The 20,233-nt window shown below is 37.4% G+C and overlaps 1 protein-coding gene across 2 annotated transcripts; it reads right to left on the reverse strand.

Annotated features, from left to right (window-relative positions):
* Positions 1–4,051: 4,051 nt before the first annotated feature.
* Positions 4,052–12,779, reverse strand: LOC136748520 (protein LKAAEAR1). Of its 2 annotated transcripts, none has more exons than XM_066702332.1 (4): positions 12,660–12,779; positions 12,072–12,361; positions 11,472–11,594; positions 4,052–4,548 (listed from the first exon to the last, which is right to left on the reverse strand). In XM_066702332.1, exons 2-4 carry the CDS (start codon positions 12,351–12,353, stop codon positions 4,489–4,491), a joined length of 465 nt encoding a protein of 154 aa, XP_066558429.1. In that variant the 5' UTR covers positions 12,354–12,361; positions 12,660–12,779; the 3' UTR covers positions 4,052–4,488. The 2 variants fall into 2 exon arrangements, with proteins under 2 accessions (XP_066558429.1, XP_066558428.1); XM_066702331.1 differs by having other exon boundaries at positions 12,507–12,776.
* Between the last annotated feature and the right edge of the window lie 7,454 nt (positions 12,780–20,233).

Consider the following 20,233-nt stretch of genomic DNA (forward strand, 5'->3'; position numbering starts at 1 on the left):
CCAAATACTGTTGCACACAAACCAAAATAAAATTGTCGATAGCAACCTGGCTAAGCTACTTAACATTTCATTTCCTTGAAATGTGTGTGTGTGTGGCGGTGGGGGGTGGGGGGAGGGAATTGTGTGGTTTCAAAATAAACAAATCATAAAGGCTTTTTCCGTTATTCCAGAAAGCATATATAATGCTTTAGCTTCAGAGCATTAGCCCTTTATAATGAGCACACATCAATGTCTTGTATATGTATAGGTTTTAGTATATATGTTCAATCTTATAAACATGACACGTTATATTATTAAATAGTAAACTACCAAAACAAGTTTAAGGGCTGTTTTCACAGACCCAAATTAGCACTTAGGTTTAGTTGCTTTAGGGAGGGTATTCCTCATCCTAATCAAGGTCTGTGAAACCAGCCACACAAACAGCACATGGAGAATAAGAAATCACGTTTCACAAATTTTAAACATCAATATTGTAGTATTTTAACAGAAACAAAACATTTTTTGAAATATTTCTTTATGTTTATTAGTATTGATAGTTATGCAATACATACAAAGTGTTATGTGTTGTAGTCATGGCCCTAGGACTTGAGTGGAGTGACTTCTTTGTATATGCTATTGGGGATTTTTGTATTATTTATTTATTGTATTTATTTTATTTCTTTAAAAAGAATGTAATTTTACCTGAACTGCACACACACAGAAAAGTAATAAACCAAGGGGTTAACAAATCACCCAAAGGGGAGTCAGGCGAGGTTTGATGTCTCTATAATTCATAACACTATAGACCTGCTTTATGGCACGTTAAGTAAATAATTAGTTTAGGCTTTTTAACAAAAGAAACTGTAAGCTCCCTGTCAGCACAGAAGTGTCACTGCGGCACTGGAGCGCAGGATTCAAGGCAGCAACACAACCTAATTTTATACCTTTCAAAGCTGTAGCTGGAAGGTGAACGGAGGTGTGCTCTCAAATGTACAGTAGATGTCGCCAAACACCATCAATAAACCACACTGACATCTTAAAAGAAAAAAAACTTTCACATAAAACTTGAAGTGCATGACACATACGTATATAAAGATATTAAAATGTTTCAAAGTAACATGTCATGAAATGTTTCAGTTCTGTAGAAGGGAAATTGTCACAGTTTGTAACTGCTTGTGAATGGAAGTTCTGTTTTGTGTCTGATAGAGTTCTCCAACCACCTGCATCAAAAGTGAAACACTGCAGGTTTTCAGGCGCACCCACTGAAACATGAAAGCAGGGCGGAACAGGTCCAGTGCAAAGGCGTTTGCAGATGTTGTGAATGTGTTCTTCGTGATGCAATATTCCTCTGACTGTGCCAATGTGCTGCTATACACATCATCACAAACACACAAAGATTTTGTATATTTTAACTTAATTTTGAATTTTCCATTTGTTTCTTAAAGATCCAAATCTTCATTGAATGCCATCAGTGGGCAGTTGTTCTGCACAAAATGTTGTGACTTTGGCTTGAAAAAGTTGCGAAACACTGCAGGAGGTAATAGAAAACTGCACCACAACTCACTTTTTGTATATGTCTACTGTGGGGATGAAATTGACATTGGTTGGTTAATTAATGGCCAATTAATTAATGAATGTGAGCCAATTATACAGTACTTTACAGTGGTACATTAAACAGACATTTAAACTATATTGTTTAACATTAACATTAATTGAAACAATAATAGTTTTAAATTAGTCTGATTCATTTTATTTATTTAACCAAATTTATTTTAGTTTTCCATTAACTACAACACACTATCTGAAAAATTTCAAAATGTACATAATCGGCAAAAAATCTGTATTCCTAACGAGTACAGTTCATACCTAATACATTTCAGAATGTATTTACTAACAGGGATGACAGCAGTGCTTTTGTAAAATGATGTTTAAAATACCATATATTAAAAATTCTCTCAGGAACCTAAAGGCTACAAGTTTACTTTAAAATTAATTCCTCAAGATGCCCAAGTGCTCTAGTTGGGCAATTTCAAGTCTTGCCAGTTGGTGTCACTAATACCCCCCAATCTGTATCCGTAGAAAAACACATTTCAATTCTAACACCCTATTGAATCTCTTACTGGGTCAGGTATTATATTGATTTTCCATTTTTAATTTAATTTAGATTGCAAAATTGGAAAACCTGATTGATGCATGAAATGACTGAGCAACACCTTGTGTCAGTTTAGCATCGAGACTTAATAATCTTTTAATTTTAATTTCCTAGCGTTACTAGGGCATCAACGCTTGATACCTTTGGATGAATATAATTGTTGCAAAATATACTTAGTGTATATGATTTTGTAATTGAACTTCACACGTTGAATACATTTGATGATAAAAGGTTGAATGCTTTTAAATGTATTTATTTTAAATCTGGATGTTCCTTGAAAGAGATGAAAGAAAGGAATGGTATAATCTCTGGCTTTTGTCACCAGAGCTGATAAAATCTTAAGTTAAAAAGAAAATCCTCCCCTGTCCTTTGTCAGCCGTCTCTCCTGTTAATATCACAGCACCAAAGAAGGTTCCCAAAAGTCTATCACAGCAAATAACCTTTCAGCTATTTGGCTTATATTCTCCTATGTGCAGTAATGCTAGAAAAATGACAGACAATAAATGTGATTTGCCAGCAGCTGATCTAATAAATTTGTAGATAATGGTTACTGTTCACAACTACAGAAGCCCAGCTGGCTGAAGGGTGTAATCTCAGTTAAACTGGGACTTCAGAGACATTATAAGACACATCATGCCAAATTGTCTTGTTGCAAAGCCCTTCTTATGGAATGTGGGTACAGGAAAACCTGGCTGGATATATCACTTACTCTAGGGGTTTCATGAAAAGGTGAAACTTGATCCTTTTCTCCCATAGTTTCACACACGCTTTAATTAACCTCCTAATTTAAACATGCTTAATGCTAGATTAACGAGTACTTTACAGAAGAACAGTCCCACCAAGTTGTATTCCAGTTTCAAAAAAGAACAGTATAGACAATAGCATTAAGTATATATCCTGCTATATCTTGGTGTGGGCCAAGTTCGGGCTGCTTTCTAGATGATAAAATTGGTAATCTTTTTAAAAGCCTAGCAACTAAGTGGGCTCCACAGTTTTGTATGTTCTGCAGTATTTGAAGAGATAATGACTGAACAGGAAATGCAACATACTGATAAAAAATGATATATTTATTGTGCTTTTTATGGTGGCATGTCTTCTGTGGTTGTGAAGAGTGCAAAAATCCCCTGTGACTGGGCGTGCCCTTTCTTTGGGCTGTATAGTTCTGCTACAGTAAGGTGTGTCTTAAGGGAAGTTCAACCACATCTGTAATAATGTTCCACGTTTCGATACCTAAACCGTTACAACTCAATTGCTCAATTTATTCTCCTAATATTCACCTTAAATACACTAAAATTACTTCGTTGTTAATCCTCCTCAGCAGGGCTACTCTACAGTAGTCAGTAGTTGGGATGACTTTTACAACAAGAAGGTCAAAAAACTTGTTTGGTACATTTACAAGATTTCTGGTGTTCAATGGCCAATGCCTATTGACAGGTATTATCGTTCCTCTCTTGATTACTGCGGAGCTCATGTTCCCCATTTCCTTTTCATTTCAAAGCACATCTGTTTGCAAAGGGAAGCAGCCTGGTTTTCATTTTAATTTTGTTTAAAAGTGTTGAACGGTTTCAAGACGATAGAAAAGGAAAAGCCCACACACCGATTACTGGGTACTGAGCCTCCCTGGGGTTGTTATTACATGAAAGAGGATACTCTTGTATAGTTGTGTCCTTTTTAGTTTACCCATGGTTGTCTCACCTGAAAAAGAAGCATTGTACATCAGGAGAATCATATAATTTCTACAGGTGAATCTTCAAATACAGGTGGAGTCACACTGGCTCAAAATATTAGAAAGAAAAGCAATGCATTTTAAATGGTTGTACGGCAGACATGAGGCAGCGACTGTTTCACAAAGTCAAAATCATCAAACCACAACAGTCAGCAAGGCAATTTTCAGATTCAAACCAATAAATCCTCAACAGATGCTCTGTAACCACAGCTTGTTTGCTATTTTATTTTTCAAAACAGTGGTACAGATAGAATGTCAAGAGAAAGGATGTTTTCACATTTGTTTATGTGCATATCTTATAATCACAACAGTATGGCTTTTGAAGTCTTTCATTCTTTTAGTTTCGTACAAAAAACAACAACACTTTTCTTAAAACCAATGTAAAAACAGAGTAGTTGAAAACACAATTATATGTATGACAGTGTTGCTCTTTCGAATGCCTTTGTGTAGCATGTTGTTGATACAGGTATTGTCAAGCCTGGAACAGAGGACTGGTAATTAACAGCAGACTGGTGCACTGTCTTTATTTACCTCGGAACAATTCCAATTTGTATGCAGTTTGTGAACTCCACTTGGTCAAGCATGTGGCCCAACAGTGACTAATTACAACACAAAGGCACTTCAATGGATTTCATGTTCGATTTATTGTCAGTCCCCTGTCGTCTTCCAGAATCTCTTCAATTCTTCTCCTCTGCAAAAGAACAAAGGGAAAGATACAAACATGTTTTAAACTGAAATAAAACAATTCACAATCAAATGACTGTTTCCATAAACTTGAAAGCATATCTAAAAGAAATCTTATGAGATTAAGCATAAAAGTTGCATATAGTGGCATCCTCTGAAGAAGTGTCTGAAATGTCTGTTTTGTCATTACGAGTTTAGTATCTCATGGCAGTGCATGCACCAGACATCCTCCTACACAAATGACAGTGGTTCAATAAGTGCATATATAGAGTATATACATGGGGAAAAAAACATAAATAAATACATCCATATGTGACCCAAGCATATGTTTTGGAAACCTCAAAACACTGTAAACACTAATTGCTCTTGGCAAGTGGCAGTCTCCACTAAGCCCATCAACATTTATATAAGCCAGCACCAGTAAAATGGCATATTTCACACTGCTAACTTTAAATTGTGTGAAATGGGTCCTAACTAACTACTGTCTCAGATGAAAAGCTGAGAATTTGTTGCTAAACAAGTTTGCAAAAACTACATTTAGTGCACTGCAGTGCATTGGCAATCTGCGTGTCACAGGGGATATCCTGAGGAAGGAGTTTCTATGCAACATCCTTGCACAGAAAAAATACACTGAAGATTAAAATACAAAAAAAATAAGAAAAACAGTAACAAGTGCTGAAGTATACAGCTGAAAATATAAATATGAAAGAAAAGCTTTTTTGTATTTGAGGCAGACATTTTCTGGATTTCTGCTGTTGTTAAAATAGGCCTTTCTGCTTCAAAATGGCTTTTATCTGCTGTTCACGACACGGAACAGTAATGGATATATTTCTGCAACAGTGCTTTCTGCACTGGTAGCAATATTTGCTTGTCAAAGTTAATGCAGACACACTGCCTTAGTGACACACTCACAGTCGCATGGGAAAACACACCCTGAAGCTTTCTCAGGAAGTGAAGAAAAATCAAGTTATGTGAGAGCTGTGAACAAAATCATTAGTGACAGATTTATAAACTAAGAATGTGGGGTTATTAAACTTTGTAAGAAGAGGGTGAGGGCAAATTCACAAATGGGAAAGTATTATGAAAAAGAAAGGACAGCATGTGTAAAATCTGGTAGTAACATTTACAAGAATGGAGTTAGTCAAGCACAACAAAGAAACATTTATTTCGATGCACTCTGTCTTCCTAAGAGGAAATAGAGAGTTGTGAAAAAATGCTGTAAAGTAAGAATGCTTTCAAAAATAGACATGTTAATAGATTATATTTATCAATTAACTAAATGCAAAATGAGTGAACAGAAGAAAAATCTACATCAAACCCATATTTGGTGTGACCACCCTTTGCCTTCAAAACAGCTTCAATTCTTCTAGGTACACTTGCACAAAGTCAGGGATTTTGTAGGCATATAGTCAGGTGTATGATGAAACAATTATACCAGACTGGTGCTAATGATCATCAATTCAATATGTAGGTTGAAACACAATCATTAACTGAAACAGAAACAGCTGTGTAGGAGGAATAAAACTGGGTGAGGAACAGCCAAACTCAGCTAACAAGGTGAGGTTGCTGAAGACAGTTTACTGTCAAAAGTCACACACCATGGCAAGACTGAGCACAGCAACAAGACACGAGGTAGTTCTACTGCATCAGCAAGGTCTCTCCCAAGCAGACATTTCAAGGCAGACAGGGGTTTCCAGATGTGCAGTCCAAGCTCTTTTGAAGAAGTACAAAGAAACGGGCAACATTTAAGGACCGTAGACGCAGTGCTCGGCCAAGGAAACTTACTGCAGCAGATGAAAGACACATCATGCTCACTTCCCTTCACAATCGGAAGATGTCCAGCAGTGCCATCAGCTCAGAATTGGCAGAAAACAGTGGGACCCTGGTACACCATCTACTGTCTGGAGAAGTCTGGTCAGAAGTGGCCTTCATGGAAGACTTGCGTCCAAAGAGCCATACCTCCGACATGGCAACAAGGCCAAGCGTCTCAACTATGCACGAAAACACAGGAACTGGGGTGCAGAAAAATGGCAGCAGGTGCTCTAGACAGATTAGTCAAAATGTGAAATATTTGGCTGTAGCAGAAGGCAGTTTGTTTGCCGAAGGGCTGGAGAGCGGTACATGAATGAGTGTCTGCAGGCAACAGTGAAGCATGGTGGAGGTTCCTTGCAAGTCTGGGGCTGCATTTCTGCAAATGGAGTTGGGGATTTGGTCAAAATTAATGGTCTCCTCAATGCTGAGAAGTACAAGCAGATACTTATCCATCATGCATTACCATCAGGGAGGCATCTGATTGGCCCCAAATTTATTCTGCAGCATGACAACGACCCCAAACATACAGCGACAGTCATTAAGAACTATCTTCAGCTCAATATCATCAAGTCTGTCTGGGATTACATGGAGAGAGAGAAGCAACTGAGGCTGCCTAAATCCACAGACGACCTGTGGTTAGTTCTCCAAGATGTTTGAGCCAACCTACCTGCCGAGTTCCTTCAAAAACTGTGTGCAAGTGTACCTAGAGGAATTGATGCTGTTTAGAGGATGGTCACCGCAAATGTTGATTTGATGTAGATTTGTCTTCGGTTCACTTAGTTTGAATTTAGTTAATTGATAAATATAATTATTAACATGTCTATTTGTGAAAGCATTCTTACTTTACAGCATTTTTTCACACCTGCCTAAAACCTTTGCACAGTACTGTATATATACACCGACCAGCCATAACATTATGACCACTGACAGGTGAAGTGAATAACACTGACAATCTTGTTATCTGAAAAAGTTAATGCTGGTTCTGATAGAAAGGTATCGGCACACACAGTGCATCGCAGTTTGTTGCGTATGGGGCTGCGTAGCCGCAGACTGGTCAGGGTGCCCATGCTGACCCCTGTCCACTGCCGAAAGCACAATATTAGGCAGGTGGTCATAATGTTATGGCTGATCATAGTGTGTGTGTATATATATATATATATATATATATATATATATATATATATGCAGTGAGGGAAAACAGTATTTGATCCCCTGCTGATTTTGTACGTTTGCCCACTGAAAAAGAAATGATCAGTCTATAATTTTAATGGTAGGTGTATTTTAACAGTGAGAGACAGAATAACAACAAAAAAATCCAGAAAAACGCATTTCAAAAAAGTTATAAATTGATTTGCATGTTAATGAGGGAAATAAGTATTTGACCCCTTCGACTTAGTACTTGGTGGCAAAACCCTTGTTGGCAATCAAAGAGGTCAGACGTTTCTTGTAGTTGGCCACCAGGTTTGCACACATCTCAGGAGGGATTTTGTCCCACTCCTCTTTGCAGATCCTCTCCAAATCATTAAGGTTTCGAGGCTGACGTTTGGCAACTCGAATCTTCAGCTCCCTCCACAGATTTTCTATGGAATTAAGGTCTGGAGACTCCAGGACCTTAATGTGCTTCTTCTTGAGCCACTCCTTTTTTGCCTTGGCTGTGTGTTTTGGGTCATTGTCATGCTGGAATACCCATCCACAACCCATTTTCAATGCCCTGGCTGAGGGAAGGAGGTTCTCACCCAAGATTTGACGGTACATGGCCCTGTCCATCGTCCCTTTGATGCGGTGCAGTTGTCCTGTCCCCTTAGCAGAAAAACACCCCCAAAGCATAATGTTTCCACCTCCATGTTTGACGGTGGGGATGGTGTTCTTGGGGTCATTCCTCCTCCTCCAAACACGGCGAGTTGAGTTGATGCCAAAAAACTCGATTTTGGTCTCATCTGACCACAACACTTTCACCCAGTTCTCCTCTGAATCATTCAGATGTTCACTGGCAAACTTCAGACGGGCCTGTACATGCGCTTTCTTGAGCAGGGGGACCTTGCGGGCGCTGCAGGATTTCAGTCCTTCACGGCGTAGTGTGTTACCAATTGTTTTCTTGGTGACTATGGTCCCAGCTGCCTTGAGATCATTAACAAGATCCTCCCGTGTAGTTCTGGGCTGATTCCTCACCGTTCTCATGATCATTGAAACTCCACGAGGTGAGATCTTGCATGGAGCCCCAGACCGAGGGAGACTGACAGTTATTTTGTGTTTCTTCCATTTGCGAATAATCGCACCAACTGTTGTCACCTTCTCACCAAGCTGCTTGGCGATGGCCTTGTAGCCCATTCCAGCCTTGTGTAGGTCTACAATCTTGTCCCTGACATCCTTGGACAGCTCTTTGGTCTTGGCCATGGTGGAGAGTTTGGAATCTGATTGATTGATTGCTTCTGTGGACAGGTGTCTTTTATACAGGTAACGAGCTGAGATTAGGAGCACTCCCTTTAAGAAAGTGCTCCTAATCTCAGCTCGTTACCTGTATAAAAGACACCTGGTAGCCAGAAATCTTGCTGATTGATAGGGGATCAAATACTTATTTCCCTCATTAACATGCAAATCAATTTATAACTTTTTTGAAATGTGTTTTTCTGGATTTTTTTGTTGTTATTCTGTCTCTCACTGTTAAAATACACCTACCATTAAAATTATAGACTGATCATTTCTTTGTCAGTGGGCAAACGTACAAAATCAGCAGGGGATCAAATACTTTTTCCCTCACTGTATTCACTGAAGCTAAAATTTCAGCTTTAATCAAAACAGATGAAAACTGAAACTAGTTATGATTTTGGTTTAAAATAATCATACCTGCTATATTGAAAACTGCACTTTTATACATTATACAAAATGCAGAATGTTTTTATTTTTATTTTATAGTACATCCAAAGCACATCCTTTGCTAAATTACTTTGTTATGCCATTTTTAGCCTAATACAAAGACAGTTTTGCATTTGTCTGGAAATATGTGACATTAAATAACATTATACTCGTTTCTATTGATCAATTTAGTCGATAATTAAAAAAAAAAATGAATGTAGTAATGCAAAATTACGTGAAAGCTTCTTGCCTTGTTTGGAGAGTGATCATACATTCTGAAAGCCTGCATTTATTAAAATGGAAACACCTGAAAATTTGAGATAACGTTGTATGTCTGCTCCTCTTAAAATGATACGTACAATAAGTTATCATCCTAGGAACTGCCTGCATGATACAATCTATTTGGTGACATTTAATGAATGATAAATCATATTTGTTATGCCTCTGGAGCTGATATGTCACAAGAGTCGACTGTAACACTAATAGAATATGTATATCTATTTATCAATGAAAAAGGGCAATTTATTTTTGTATTTAGCCATCAAAAATGCTCTGTGAATTTTTTGTTTTTATCTGAACAGAACTAAAAAGAAAGAAAAAAGGATAACAGGTGTTTATATACATTGAAAGGTTTCGTTCAGTGTTCCCACTTTACATTTACACTATCAACTCTTCCTAATTAAGGACACAGTTGGAGATTCTTCTGAAGAAGTGTGCTACCTATGAGGGAGAACATGTAGAAAGAGCTATACAGGTATTTCACTGCTTGTAGTAATGCAGCACATAATCCTGCCAAAACTGTTATTTTCGATCCATGGGGAACAGTCTGCTGAAATAGGCGTAATTCTGCCAAGCTGTGAAATGATCAGATTTTTCACTCTGTTATCTGTCCATTAACGCTCATACAAATGTAAACAAGCTATTCACTGGTCTTCTGCTTCTTTTATTTGACTTTATGTGCGACTTCAAAACTCCAGTGCCATTTACTTCCCACAACCAGTCCTAAATCTCTACTGTTAAATCACATAATCTCCAAACTGACAGGGTACAAGCCAAAGAATGAATGGATTGTGACCACAGTACAACCAAGGAATCAATTATACTGGGTCTGTACAGTATGTCAAAATACTGATGTTTTTGATGAATGTGTGTGTGCGCGCATTCCTTTTTGTTCTACTAGACTTCTCCCCCGGAGCAAGCAGCAAAGCCTGGCTCAAAATATTTTTGTATTTTGTTTATGTCTTCTAGGTTTTGATCATTTCCAGCTGGAATGGCTGCACAAATTATTGCTGTCTTCTGAACATCATGAAGCCATAATAATAAAGCTCCAGGAAGGAGTCATCTGCACCCCCCTGATTCCAAAATATTCCAAATATTTAGAACTTGAGTAAAAAAAAAAAAAAAAAAAAAAAGTGGTACAATTAAACAGAAATGACGAAACCAGCTTAGAAAATAACGCTACATTGTGTTACTAAAATACAGAAAACAGATATATATATGAGTGAAAATGTTAAAATAGCAAAGAGCTGGACACATTGCAAGAAGAACAGACCAATGATGGACAAAATAAGGGACAGAATGGGTTAGACGTTGAAAAAAGACCCAGAAGACCATATATAATATGGTTAGATGAAATAATAAGATTTGCCGAGTGACCTGGAAAAGAGACACCGAAGCAAGTGGGAATATCTTGGGGAGGCATTCATCCAGCAGTGGATCGATACAGGCTGTTGCTGCCGCTGATGAATATAAACAGACCAAGCAATGACCGATGCACAATAAAAGCACCTTCCTCATGTGTGTTTGTATAAAATAATCAAAATAGACTGTGAAATGGAAAATGACAAACCAGCGCAGAAAGAATTGGAGATCATTTTGTAAAAGCTGCATCTCTACACAGCCTTCTCCCAGCCATGCACTGATGATGATAACCCCTTTAACTGCATCTCCTTCTGAAGATATGAGGTAAAAAGCTTTGAAATACAGCTGAACTTCGTAACATGACATGAATCATGTTGGAGAAAATCGAATTAAAATGATATCAAATATGTCTAAGACCACAAAGCATTTTATGGAGTGAAGATCAGGCTGTTTTAATGGATTGTGCTGATAGAGAGGAGTCTATCTGTGTGCTTTAACATTCTGCAAATAACGCGAAAGCTGCGACGGGTCCATAATGCTAATAAGGAACATTACATGTCAAACAGAGATAGATTAAGATACACATCTACAGCCCAGCTTTAGGTTATTCATTTGATTACTCACCTCACGTTTATCTAAAGCATTCACAGGGCTGAATCTCTCGGTTTTGACTGGTAGCAGCAGCTCCAGCCGCACCGCTCTCTGTCCCGTTGGCTGGCAGGAGATCAGGTGTTTTATTTCCTGGGACTGAAATGGGACAAACAAAAAAGTGGTGTATAGTTCGATATTCTGTGCCAACTTTTGAAGCCTCTCACATCAGAATAAACTTGTACTCTGCTGAGCTGTGCTGGAAAATGGGTTTATTTACTGAGCTCTTGATTCCTAATAGGCCACTCACAAGTCTGGGGACAGCAGGCTAGTTGGCAAACCATGGTTTGCAGCACTACTCTTACACTATACAATGTGTAGACAAAGGCCTGTGAAAGTAGCTGTACAGGATGGGCATTGGAAGTATTCACCATCCAGGGCAAACCAGCAGCTCTTGTGATTTTTACTTGTTAGTCCACTTGGACTAACCTGCCAAGCTTAAAATCAAACAACCATGTTAGGATTATATTTGGGGATTAACACAACACACCTGATTTTGGCATGACATCAGATAATAAGTTAGTAATCACATGAATTTTGATAGTAATACTATTCCTCATAATCTGCTCCACGCACTCTCATGCTTTGGTACCGCAGTCTCATCAGTCGCACTCTACTCCGCGCCTCTGCGGCCTTCATCTGACCGACCAGCGCGTCCTGCCTGCGCTTGTGCTTCTCTGCCTCCGGGTCGAGGAGACTCTCCCGGTGCCCGGCCCTCTGCCTCGACCTCAGAGCGGACTGGAGCGCCGCCTGGCCCGGTTCTGGGTTTTGCTGGGGGGACATACTTTTCATCTCCGCCCGGGACACATCTGTCCCGGTCTGGGGCAAACATGTGTCCTTCTCGGTCGCCGTAGACATGTTTGGTGCTATATGATATGGTAAGGAGAAGTCTTTATGCATATGTTTTGATGCCGTGGCATTAACTGTGTCATCGAATACACTTTATATTTAGTTTGCCGGCTATATTATAAGTCACTATTGTTTGTATATAAAAAAAACTAAAAACCTTACCAAACGGACTCTCTAGTATCAGCAAAACTGTTCAGCCAGGATTCGAAGTAAGTTGTTTAACTGACAACTGATAGAAAATAGTTCAACTGGATGTATGTTTACACACGCATTTTAAATTATCCACTAGAAATAAATAGTGTTGAATGAATTTACCTTCACACAAAGACTATTTGTAATGTGGATGTGCTGCTCTTGTTTGGGTCTCGACACGTTGCTCTTCTAGGCGGCAGACGCATCATCCTCGCAGTTTACCAACACCGCTATGGCAACACATGTCGTGACGTCATATTTCTGCGCCGACACGAAAGCGAGTCGATGTTGTTATTTTGCTTTCACTGCCTGCATTGGATACATGATTGAAATAAGTGAAAGTGTTGCAATAAGTTTTTGTCAGGAAACTTTAAATCGACGTGATTTTAATTGCATACTTCCAGAAGTCTAACCCTTGACATACCGTATAATTATTATTATTATTTTTCTCATGTGACTGTTACATTGCTGTAACTAGATGACCTGTTTTGATCTTAAAGTTGACCTTACAGTGCCTCGATCGATAAGGTGCTAATCTCGATATTGAATACATTAATGCTTGCATACGTCCATACTTAAGCTTAGTTTGACCTTCTAAAATATTTTTGCCAGCCTTCTTTAGTCTGTTTATTCAACAGTGTCGTTTCACTGCAACACTAGTAGGAACAAAAAGTCCAAATAACACATTTTCAAATGCTTCAGCATAGTCCTGAGATACACTGCGATAACATGGGTCAGCAGGCAAACCGTCTGTGGTGCTAAAGCTTGTAGATCTATTTATATCTGACAGATATGAAGAACTTAATAAAATAAAATAAAAGTTGTGATCTTTCCCCTTTATGAAGCTTAGTTTAGATACTTACTCGCTTACTCTTTTTGTAACATGATTGGGAATTTAAATGTCATATTGAGCACTAGGTACTCAGGTTGACTACTGGAGGCCAATCTGCTGTGCTGTGCGCTCTGGAGGTCACCTCTATATGAGACGCAGAAACAGCCTTTTTTCTCGTTTCACGTTTTTCTCAAAATCTCTCAGAGAACAAATCGGCCCATATGTGCACCCATGGACTTCATTTGCAGCTGCAATGCTGCTGATGATAGTAGTCTCAGGCTAATTTGAGGTCAACGGAAGTGTTGTTTCCACAACCCTCATGCAAGAAATAGAGAGTATTTCAAAGTGGCAATGAATGCTTTTTTTTGGTGCATGTGTCAAAGGAAGTGACCAGGCTGTACATTTTGTTTGTCAGTTTATCAATCCCCTTTCTTAAGAGATTAAATCTTACACCTAGTTCAAATTCACTTGATCACAAGATCACTTGAGACTGTTATATATAGATACAGACAGATATATATTTTTAAATTGCAAATGACCAGATTGTTCTCTGACTAAAGTAAGCATAGCTTTGAGTTTAAAAATTCAAAGTAGAAATTGTCATTTTACTAATTGCCTGTAGTTAATTTCCATTTTTAATATTGTATCAGTCCTCCCGCTGTGAACTAAATAGACCATATTTTGTCTTATGTGCAGCACAGTGATTGATTGAGATTAATTTCAATGCACCAGGGGTGCCAAGACAGCGATCTGACACATGTTTTAGCAGTGAGTCAACTACATTTGCATGGTAATCTACCATAATTGAGAGAATTCTGCAGAAAACAGCTTATAAACAATTATATATTAATTCTACATTCTTGTACAGCCAGTAACATGTTATATAACATCCCTCAGGATCATTACAAATACACCTCTCGGTCAAATGTAAAAGAATCCATTCTTTGAATAATAAAAATTGATGAGTGTTGAGGGGTTCGTATTTTACAAAAATTCTTTAGGGAACAGTGAATATTAGTGGAGTACGTATACAACCTTGTACGCCAATATTTATTTATTTTGTCCTTGCTATAGTTGCTATTTAGGCAATGTTCTTATTTCCCTGATTCTAATTTACATATCTTTGATATTGATTTCCTCAAGGAACACAGTTAAGAGACTGCTTTATTTGATGTATTTCATCTATTTGTTTTCGCTGTGAAACACCTTAAGAGGATTCAAAGCTTTATTGTGTTTAGGAAAATGAAGTTTCACACATAACATGAATAATGGTGCTTTAGGTCTAACTGTATGTAAGCATTTGACAGATTTCTGTCAAAAATCTGACATCAGACTGTCTAGCTATTTCAGAATCCCTTGTGTGTCCCTGGGGTGGGAACGGCATTGTCGTACCCTTTACCAGTGATGACAATACATTCCTACTGACCATACAGATCACAGACAGGAATTATGAAGTAAATGCTGTAGGAAACGCATGAGTATTAGCATAGACTTGACTTCAGAACCAACATAATTACTTACAGAGGATTAGGATTGTCATGGTGTCACTGATAAATGGACAAACGTCAAGGCAGGCTAAGCCATAAAGAGCCAAGGAAGCCGAGGCAATATTAAGGATAAGAATGATGCCAGTGCTGAGAGAAAGATTTCTGAATTCAGTGACTCATACCTGCAAACCCATACACTTGAGAAGGGCTGGAGATCCACAATAAACCCAATTACATGGCTCAGTCAGGTTGCTTATAAAACTGATGCACCTTAAAGGCACTGAAGGAGAAACTACTCTAATAAGAGTTATCATGTGGATTATACAATAAGTTGCTCTGAGAGTGTTTGTGGTTTTCATTTTTGTGAAGAGCCTGGCTCTTATCAAAGTGAGTCTGCTTCCATCAGGCTGAACAAAACAAAATAAAATACATTTATACCACATCTTGATGAGTGGCTTTTGACCATTTGGATACAGCTTTATGTGTGCTGGTGATTGAAATTATTATAACTTGAAATTGATGTTTTAAATTGACTTTCTGTTGATAGTGCAGGGTATGTTGCATTGTATGCCAACAATATATTTACAGTGCCCCCAATTACCACTTCACCTCCCATCACTTATCTGATTAATAGCAAATGTTCAATCTAGACTAAGTACTTTATGAAGGCCAATACCCCTTTTGCATATGTTTGTGGTAATCTTTGCTTTAAAATATAAATAAAATCAATCTGTTCAACAGGTGAGATGTAAGCCAGAATAAGAACATCCTTCCCAGACACAGGATGTGTACAAGAAACAGACTTGTGGCGAGAGCCTCTTTTTAAAAACAACTTCAGTTTGGCAAACTAAACATGTCTGTCTTCTCTGACTTTAAATAAATGGTCCTTTTTCTATTCCCTTCAAAGAGATTTATTGTGTTATATCTGTCTATATCCTATATGTGATCTTTGCTTAGTGTTTCAATTTGTCCAAAGCTGACCTTGAAACTAAACAGTTTTCTCCTTTAGAAACACAACTTTCTCTATACTGTCAGTCTCAGTGTGATGTAGTTTCCTACTGATTACTGACACAATAGCGCGTGGTTCTTCTAGGTAGGATTCGAATAAACCAGTGGCTGCATTATTGGAGTGTGCTAGATACTTGCATGCCTACATTTACAATTCCAGGGAAAAAATAAACATGTTTATTCCAAATTCTGACGTTAAACCTAGAATATTAGGTGTTTCTTTGGTTTGGATTTCAATTAGATTTTGCCTTTGTACTTGGTGCCATCTGTTGGTGGAATATAGTAAGTACTGTATTATTTCTCTTAATTTCAAGGATAACCTGCAATGCTAGACTTGTATTAGCATAAGCTTGATGGTACAGCAAGTAAATGTGTCTCTTGTCTTTCAGCTCTCAGATATATACACTTAATTGATTACTATAATATTGTCTGCCTCTGGTAAGGCTCAGCATGAAATAGACTGTAACACATGCAAAATGCTAATGTTTTCTCCCTGTTGATTATTGGAAATGTAATAACTGCACTAGAAGAAATGACTCCAGATATAAACATTAAAAGGTTTGGGCAAAGTAAGTTAAACAGCTATTTATTTAAAGATGTATGTGCTTTATTTTGCCAACTGCTCAATGGACTGTGTCAAATTGCTAGAAATGCCAACTTCCATAAGAGTATACATTTCTTTATCTGTGTAACCGGAGTAATTTAGTTTCTGGCTTGGCAATTAGTCTATAATCAAATAGGAAAATAATAAATGCACAAGCTTTGTTTCTCAGCTGCATTTATTTATTTCTTAGCAGGGAAATATTTATTTCATGCAAGGGAGTGTATCAGTTCAGAGCCACATACCATGTATGCCCCTCAAAACATAGTTGTAGACTTCATGCTTCAGGTATCTGATGTAGTGCAAACAATCCTTCAGGAACAGGGTTGTAATCCATTTAAGGAAATGATCAATAACACGTATTTCATTACTGCCTTTTGAATTGCAATTAGCTCAGAGTGAGTCAACAGTATGTATCGTTTGAGATGAAACAGCTCTGTAATTGTGAAATTAGTTTACATAGTGTGATACTGTGAATTTGTCTTACAGAACCAAACATAAGACTAAATGACCTGTTAAAACTTAATTTGGCAATGTTCAAGGGAGCACATCCCTTCCCCTCTCCAAATATGGGTTAAATTGTTTTTAAGTGACTAACAGTAGGTAGAGTACAGTAACTTCACTGAATACACTGCGCAGTTTGTTTTGATACATCTTTCATTTTCTTCCAGTGACTCATACAAATCATTATTCTGTCCTCTAGAAGGCTTCAGATTTGATTTAAGGACAAACAAATGGATTGTGATTTAATGCATCATTAATGGTTTTTAGGATGAGGCAAGTTTTGGAAACTCAGTTAAGATGTCTTGGGCTGAATATGGGTTATGAAGATACTCTGTGATTACAGATGTTGCAATGGTTGGTAGAAAGATAATGAAAAAAAAATAAAAATAAAAATAATAATATATATATATATATATATATATATATATATATATATATATATATATATATATATATATATATATATTAAAAAGCACAACATTGAAGTTTGCAGTTCTACAAGCTGTCTATTTTCTGATGATGGTAAACCCGATGTAATATACCCAACATTTGGCTGATTATGCACCATCTAGTATGAATTTAAATGTTCATTCCTCAGTGCACAAGTGGGTGCATCATATGAGATATGCAGAAGTGATTTAAACTTGCTGCCAATTCAAAAAATACTTTATTGTGCATACTTAATTGCCCTGGGGACTCACAGCTATGAATTCTGCAGCAAGCTGCTTTTAAGTGATAAGGTTAATAGGGGAACAATCTCTCAGGGATAAATAATTCGATTTAACTTACCTTCTTTCAATTTCACTTGCTCCCCCTAAGCATCTTAGCGTCCACCTCTTTTTGACATAATTGTGCATTCAGAATGGATCAATAACAGCAATAGAACAACTTCTGTCTGCATGTACCATTTACCTTGAGTATAGATAAATAAAGACAGCATGCATTAATTACATTTGCCTTAGAAAACAAAAACTAAATTGCCCTATTGTACATGTTTAAAAATGTATAGAACATATTTTTCTTCTACTTCTACTAACAGTGGAGTTGGAACAAAACATTTCAGGAAGACCTAGATTAAATTTCATTCTCCTTCTCTAGACTGCATCTCAGTCCATTACAGATGAGAAATAACAAACCTTGCCTGCAGTTTTTTTTTTTTTTATGAACCTTTCAAAGTAATAATCTGAAGAAGTACCAGAAAAAATTGCAGTAATTGCAGGGACAAGTATACATTTGTCTGGAATCAACAAATTAGTTTGACATTTCAGAAGGAGACGGAAAAAGAAAGACAGATAGGAGGCGAATTCTAAAAAGTTGAAGCCAGTAAACTTTCTCAGTTGAGAATAAGGAGACAAACAGTCTGATGGTAAGTACAATAGCAGTACAATACTTTTTCAGTTAAATTGTTTTGAAAATGTCTAGGTGTAGGGTTTAATTTTTGAGATTTACTTTGACCTCTTACAGCAGTTATAGTCAAAGCATTTCTTGAGGTCTCAGGATAACTGTTGCTGAATATCTGAACGTTCAATACGTAACATTAAACCCCAAATGTGGAGAATATTATGTTAATTATAATGATGAGTTTCTAACCCACTGAGATGCTTGTATTTTGTTTATGCAAAAACTACTTAGAGTGTTGCTACCTGAACAGATCACATAACTACATTTCACAGCTTAATTGGAAATGACAGCTCATAGGCTACTGAAGATTCGTTGAAGTAACATCATCATGAGCAGAGCATAAAAATCCATAATGTAAATTACAACTATTGTTGAAGTCCGGCTGCTGAAACTCAAAAAGCATGATTTCCTTTAATATTATGTATTTACAACAAACAGGAAATAAAATAAAATAAAAACATTCATTTAGGTATTGTAGAAGGACACAATTCCTCAGTCTGCATGTGCATTAGAGACCACTGTGCTACCTAATTACATGCATAGTTATGTTTTATTAAGGTGACAGTGACTATAAATAGCATCCTATAAAATGTTCTCTTGGTGAATTTGTATTGTGTCATTATAAGGGGCTTTTGGATTTTGGTATTCTTTACTGTTTCCAGGGGGAAAAATAAAACAAACAATAAACTCTGTGATAAAAACCAGTGTAAGCATAGCTTTCCCTGGGCAAGAAAGCACAGAGGACGATGGCAAACGTAGCACTTTCTTATTTGCCATGTATTTACAGTGTCACCCTGAACAATAAACAAGTTTTAGCACCCTCTCTGACTTTGTTTGCACTGCCCAGAGGGAGTATATGTTGAATCCCTCACTGTTGCAGTTTTGTGTTCAGGATATTTTTCTTCTAGGAAACAAAATGAATTTCAGAAGATGATTAATTAGTAATCCGTCATCAGCATCAGAACTGAAGTTCTCTGAGGGGGATGGAATATAAGAACAGACTGTCTTTCTTCGTGCCTGCATTGAAGCCACTGTAAATCTATCGCTGAGCTTAAAACAAGCATTCTAGTATCCAGGGGCTCTGTATTCTGGAGAATAAACATCTTTGGTTCCAGCTTGCTTTCATTAGAGAGGGGTTTGCGTTTAGCATTTTAATGTAATCATCATGCCAACTATTTAATCATTATTAATAACATTTGTATCCCTTTGTGATACCGAGAATAGAACAGTATGTCTGTTTGATACATCAGTGTAAGTGTAAAACTTCCTTTCACATGTTGAGGGATGTTTGATGAATTGCAATGTGGTTTGTAAGTGACTCCTTCTAGAAGGTTCTTGATGTGTTCATTAATTATTCATGATTCAGATCCTGGCAGGTGATGCTTCTTTGTATCTATTAAAGCAGCATCAACAAAAAACTTTTCTTTGGCGGTACAAACTTCTGAGGAATGATCATTTGCAATATTCATGGGCTTTCCCTCCTTTTTAAACAGCCAGAAACCTCTCTCAGGATATCAGTCGGATTTGTCTTCTACATAGGCTTTGGAGAGCATGACAGAGGTTTAAAATGAGATAAATCCCCAGCATGCAGGTCTCTGTCAAGTAATTGCCGGTTAGGTGGTCAGCACATTTTGTAACAAGAACGGTGCTGCCGATTGAATCCTTATACAACTTCACTATTAACAAAGGATAAGACCTCAGAGGGGGCAGGAAATTATTGCTGAGGCAATGCGCGACATGCATTATGAAATTAACACCCAGTAATTACACTGGTAGCTACTTGTCTTTCCTTTACAAGGCTTAATATTACATTTATTTGTGCCTAGGTGGAAACTCAAATTGAAGAACTGACGTTCATTTGTGG

The sequence above is a fragment of the Amia ocellicauda genome, chromosome 4, assembly GCF_036373705.1.
Source record: "Amia ocellicauda isolate fAmiCal2 chromosome 4, fAmiCal2.hap1, whole genome shotgun sequence".
NCBI classification, from domain to species: Eukaryota; Metazoa; Chordata; class Actinopteri; order Amiiformes; family Amiidae; genus Amia; species Amia ocellicauda.

Coding starts and splice junctions, on each gene's coding strand:
- LOC136748520 (XM_066702332.1), bottom strand. CDS start 12,353: ATGTCTACGGCGACCGAGAAGGACACATGTTTGCCCCAGACCGGGACA. Junction 11,595..12,071: donor TGCGGTACCAAAGCATGAGA/GTGCGTGGAGCA, acceptor GTCCCATTTCAG/TCCCAGGAAATAAAACACCT. Junction 4,549..11,471: donor ATGCTTTAGATAAACGTGAG/GTGAGTAATCAA, acceptor GTTCTTTTGCAG/AGGAGAAGAATTGAAGAGAT.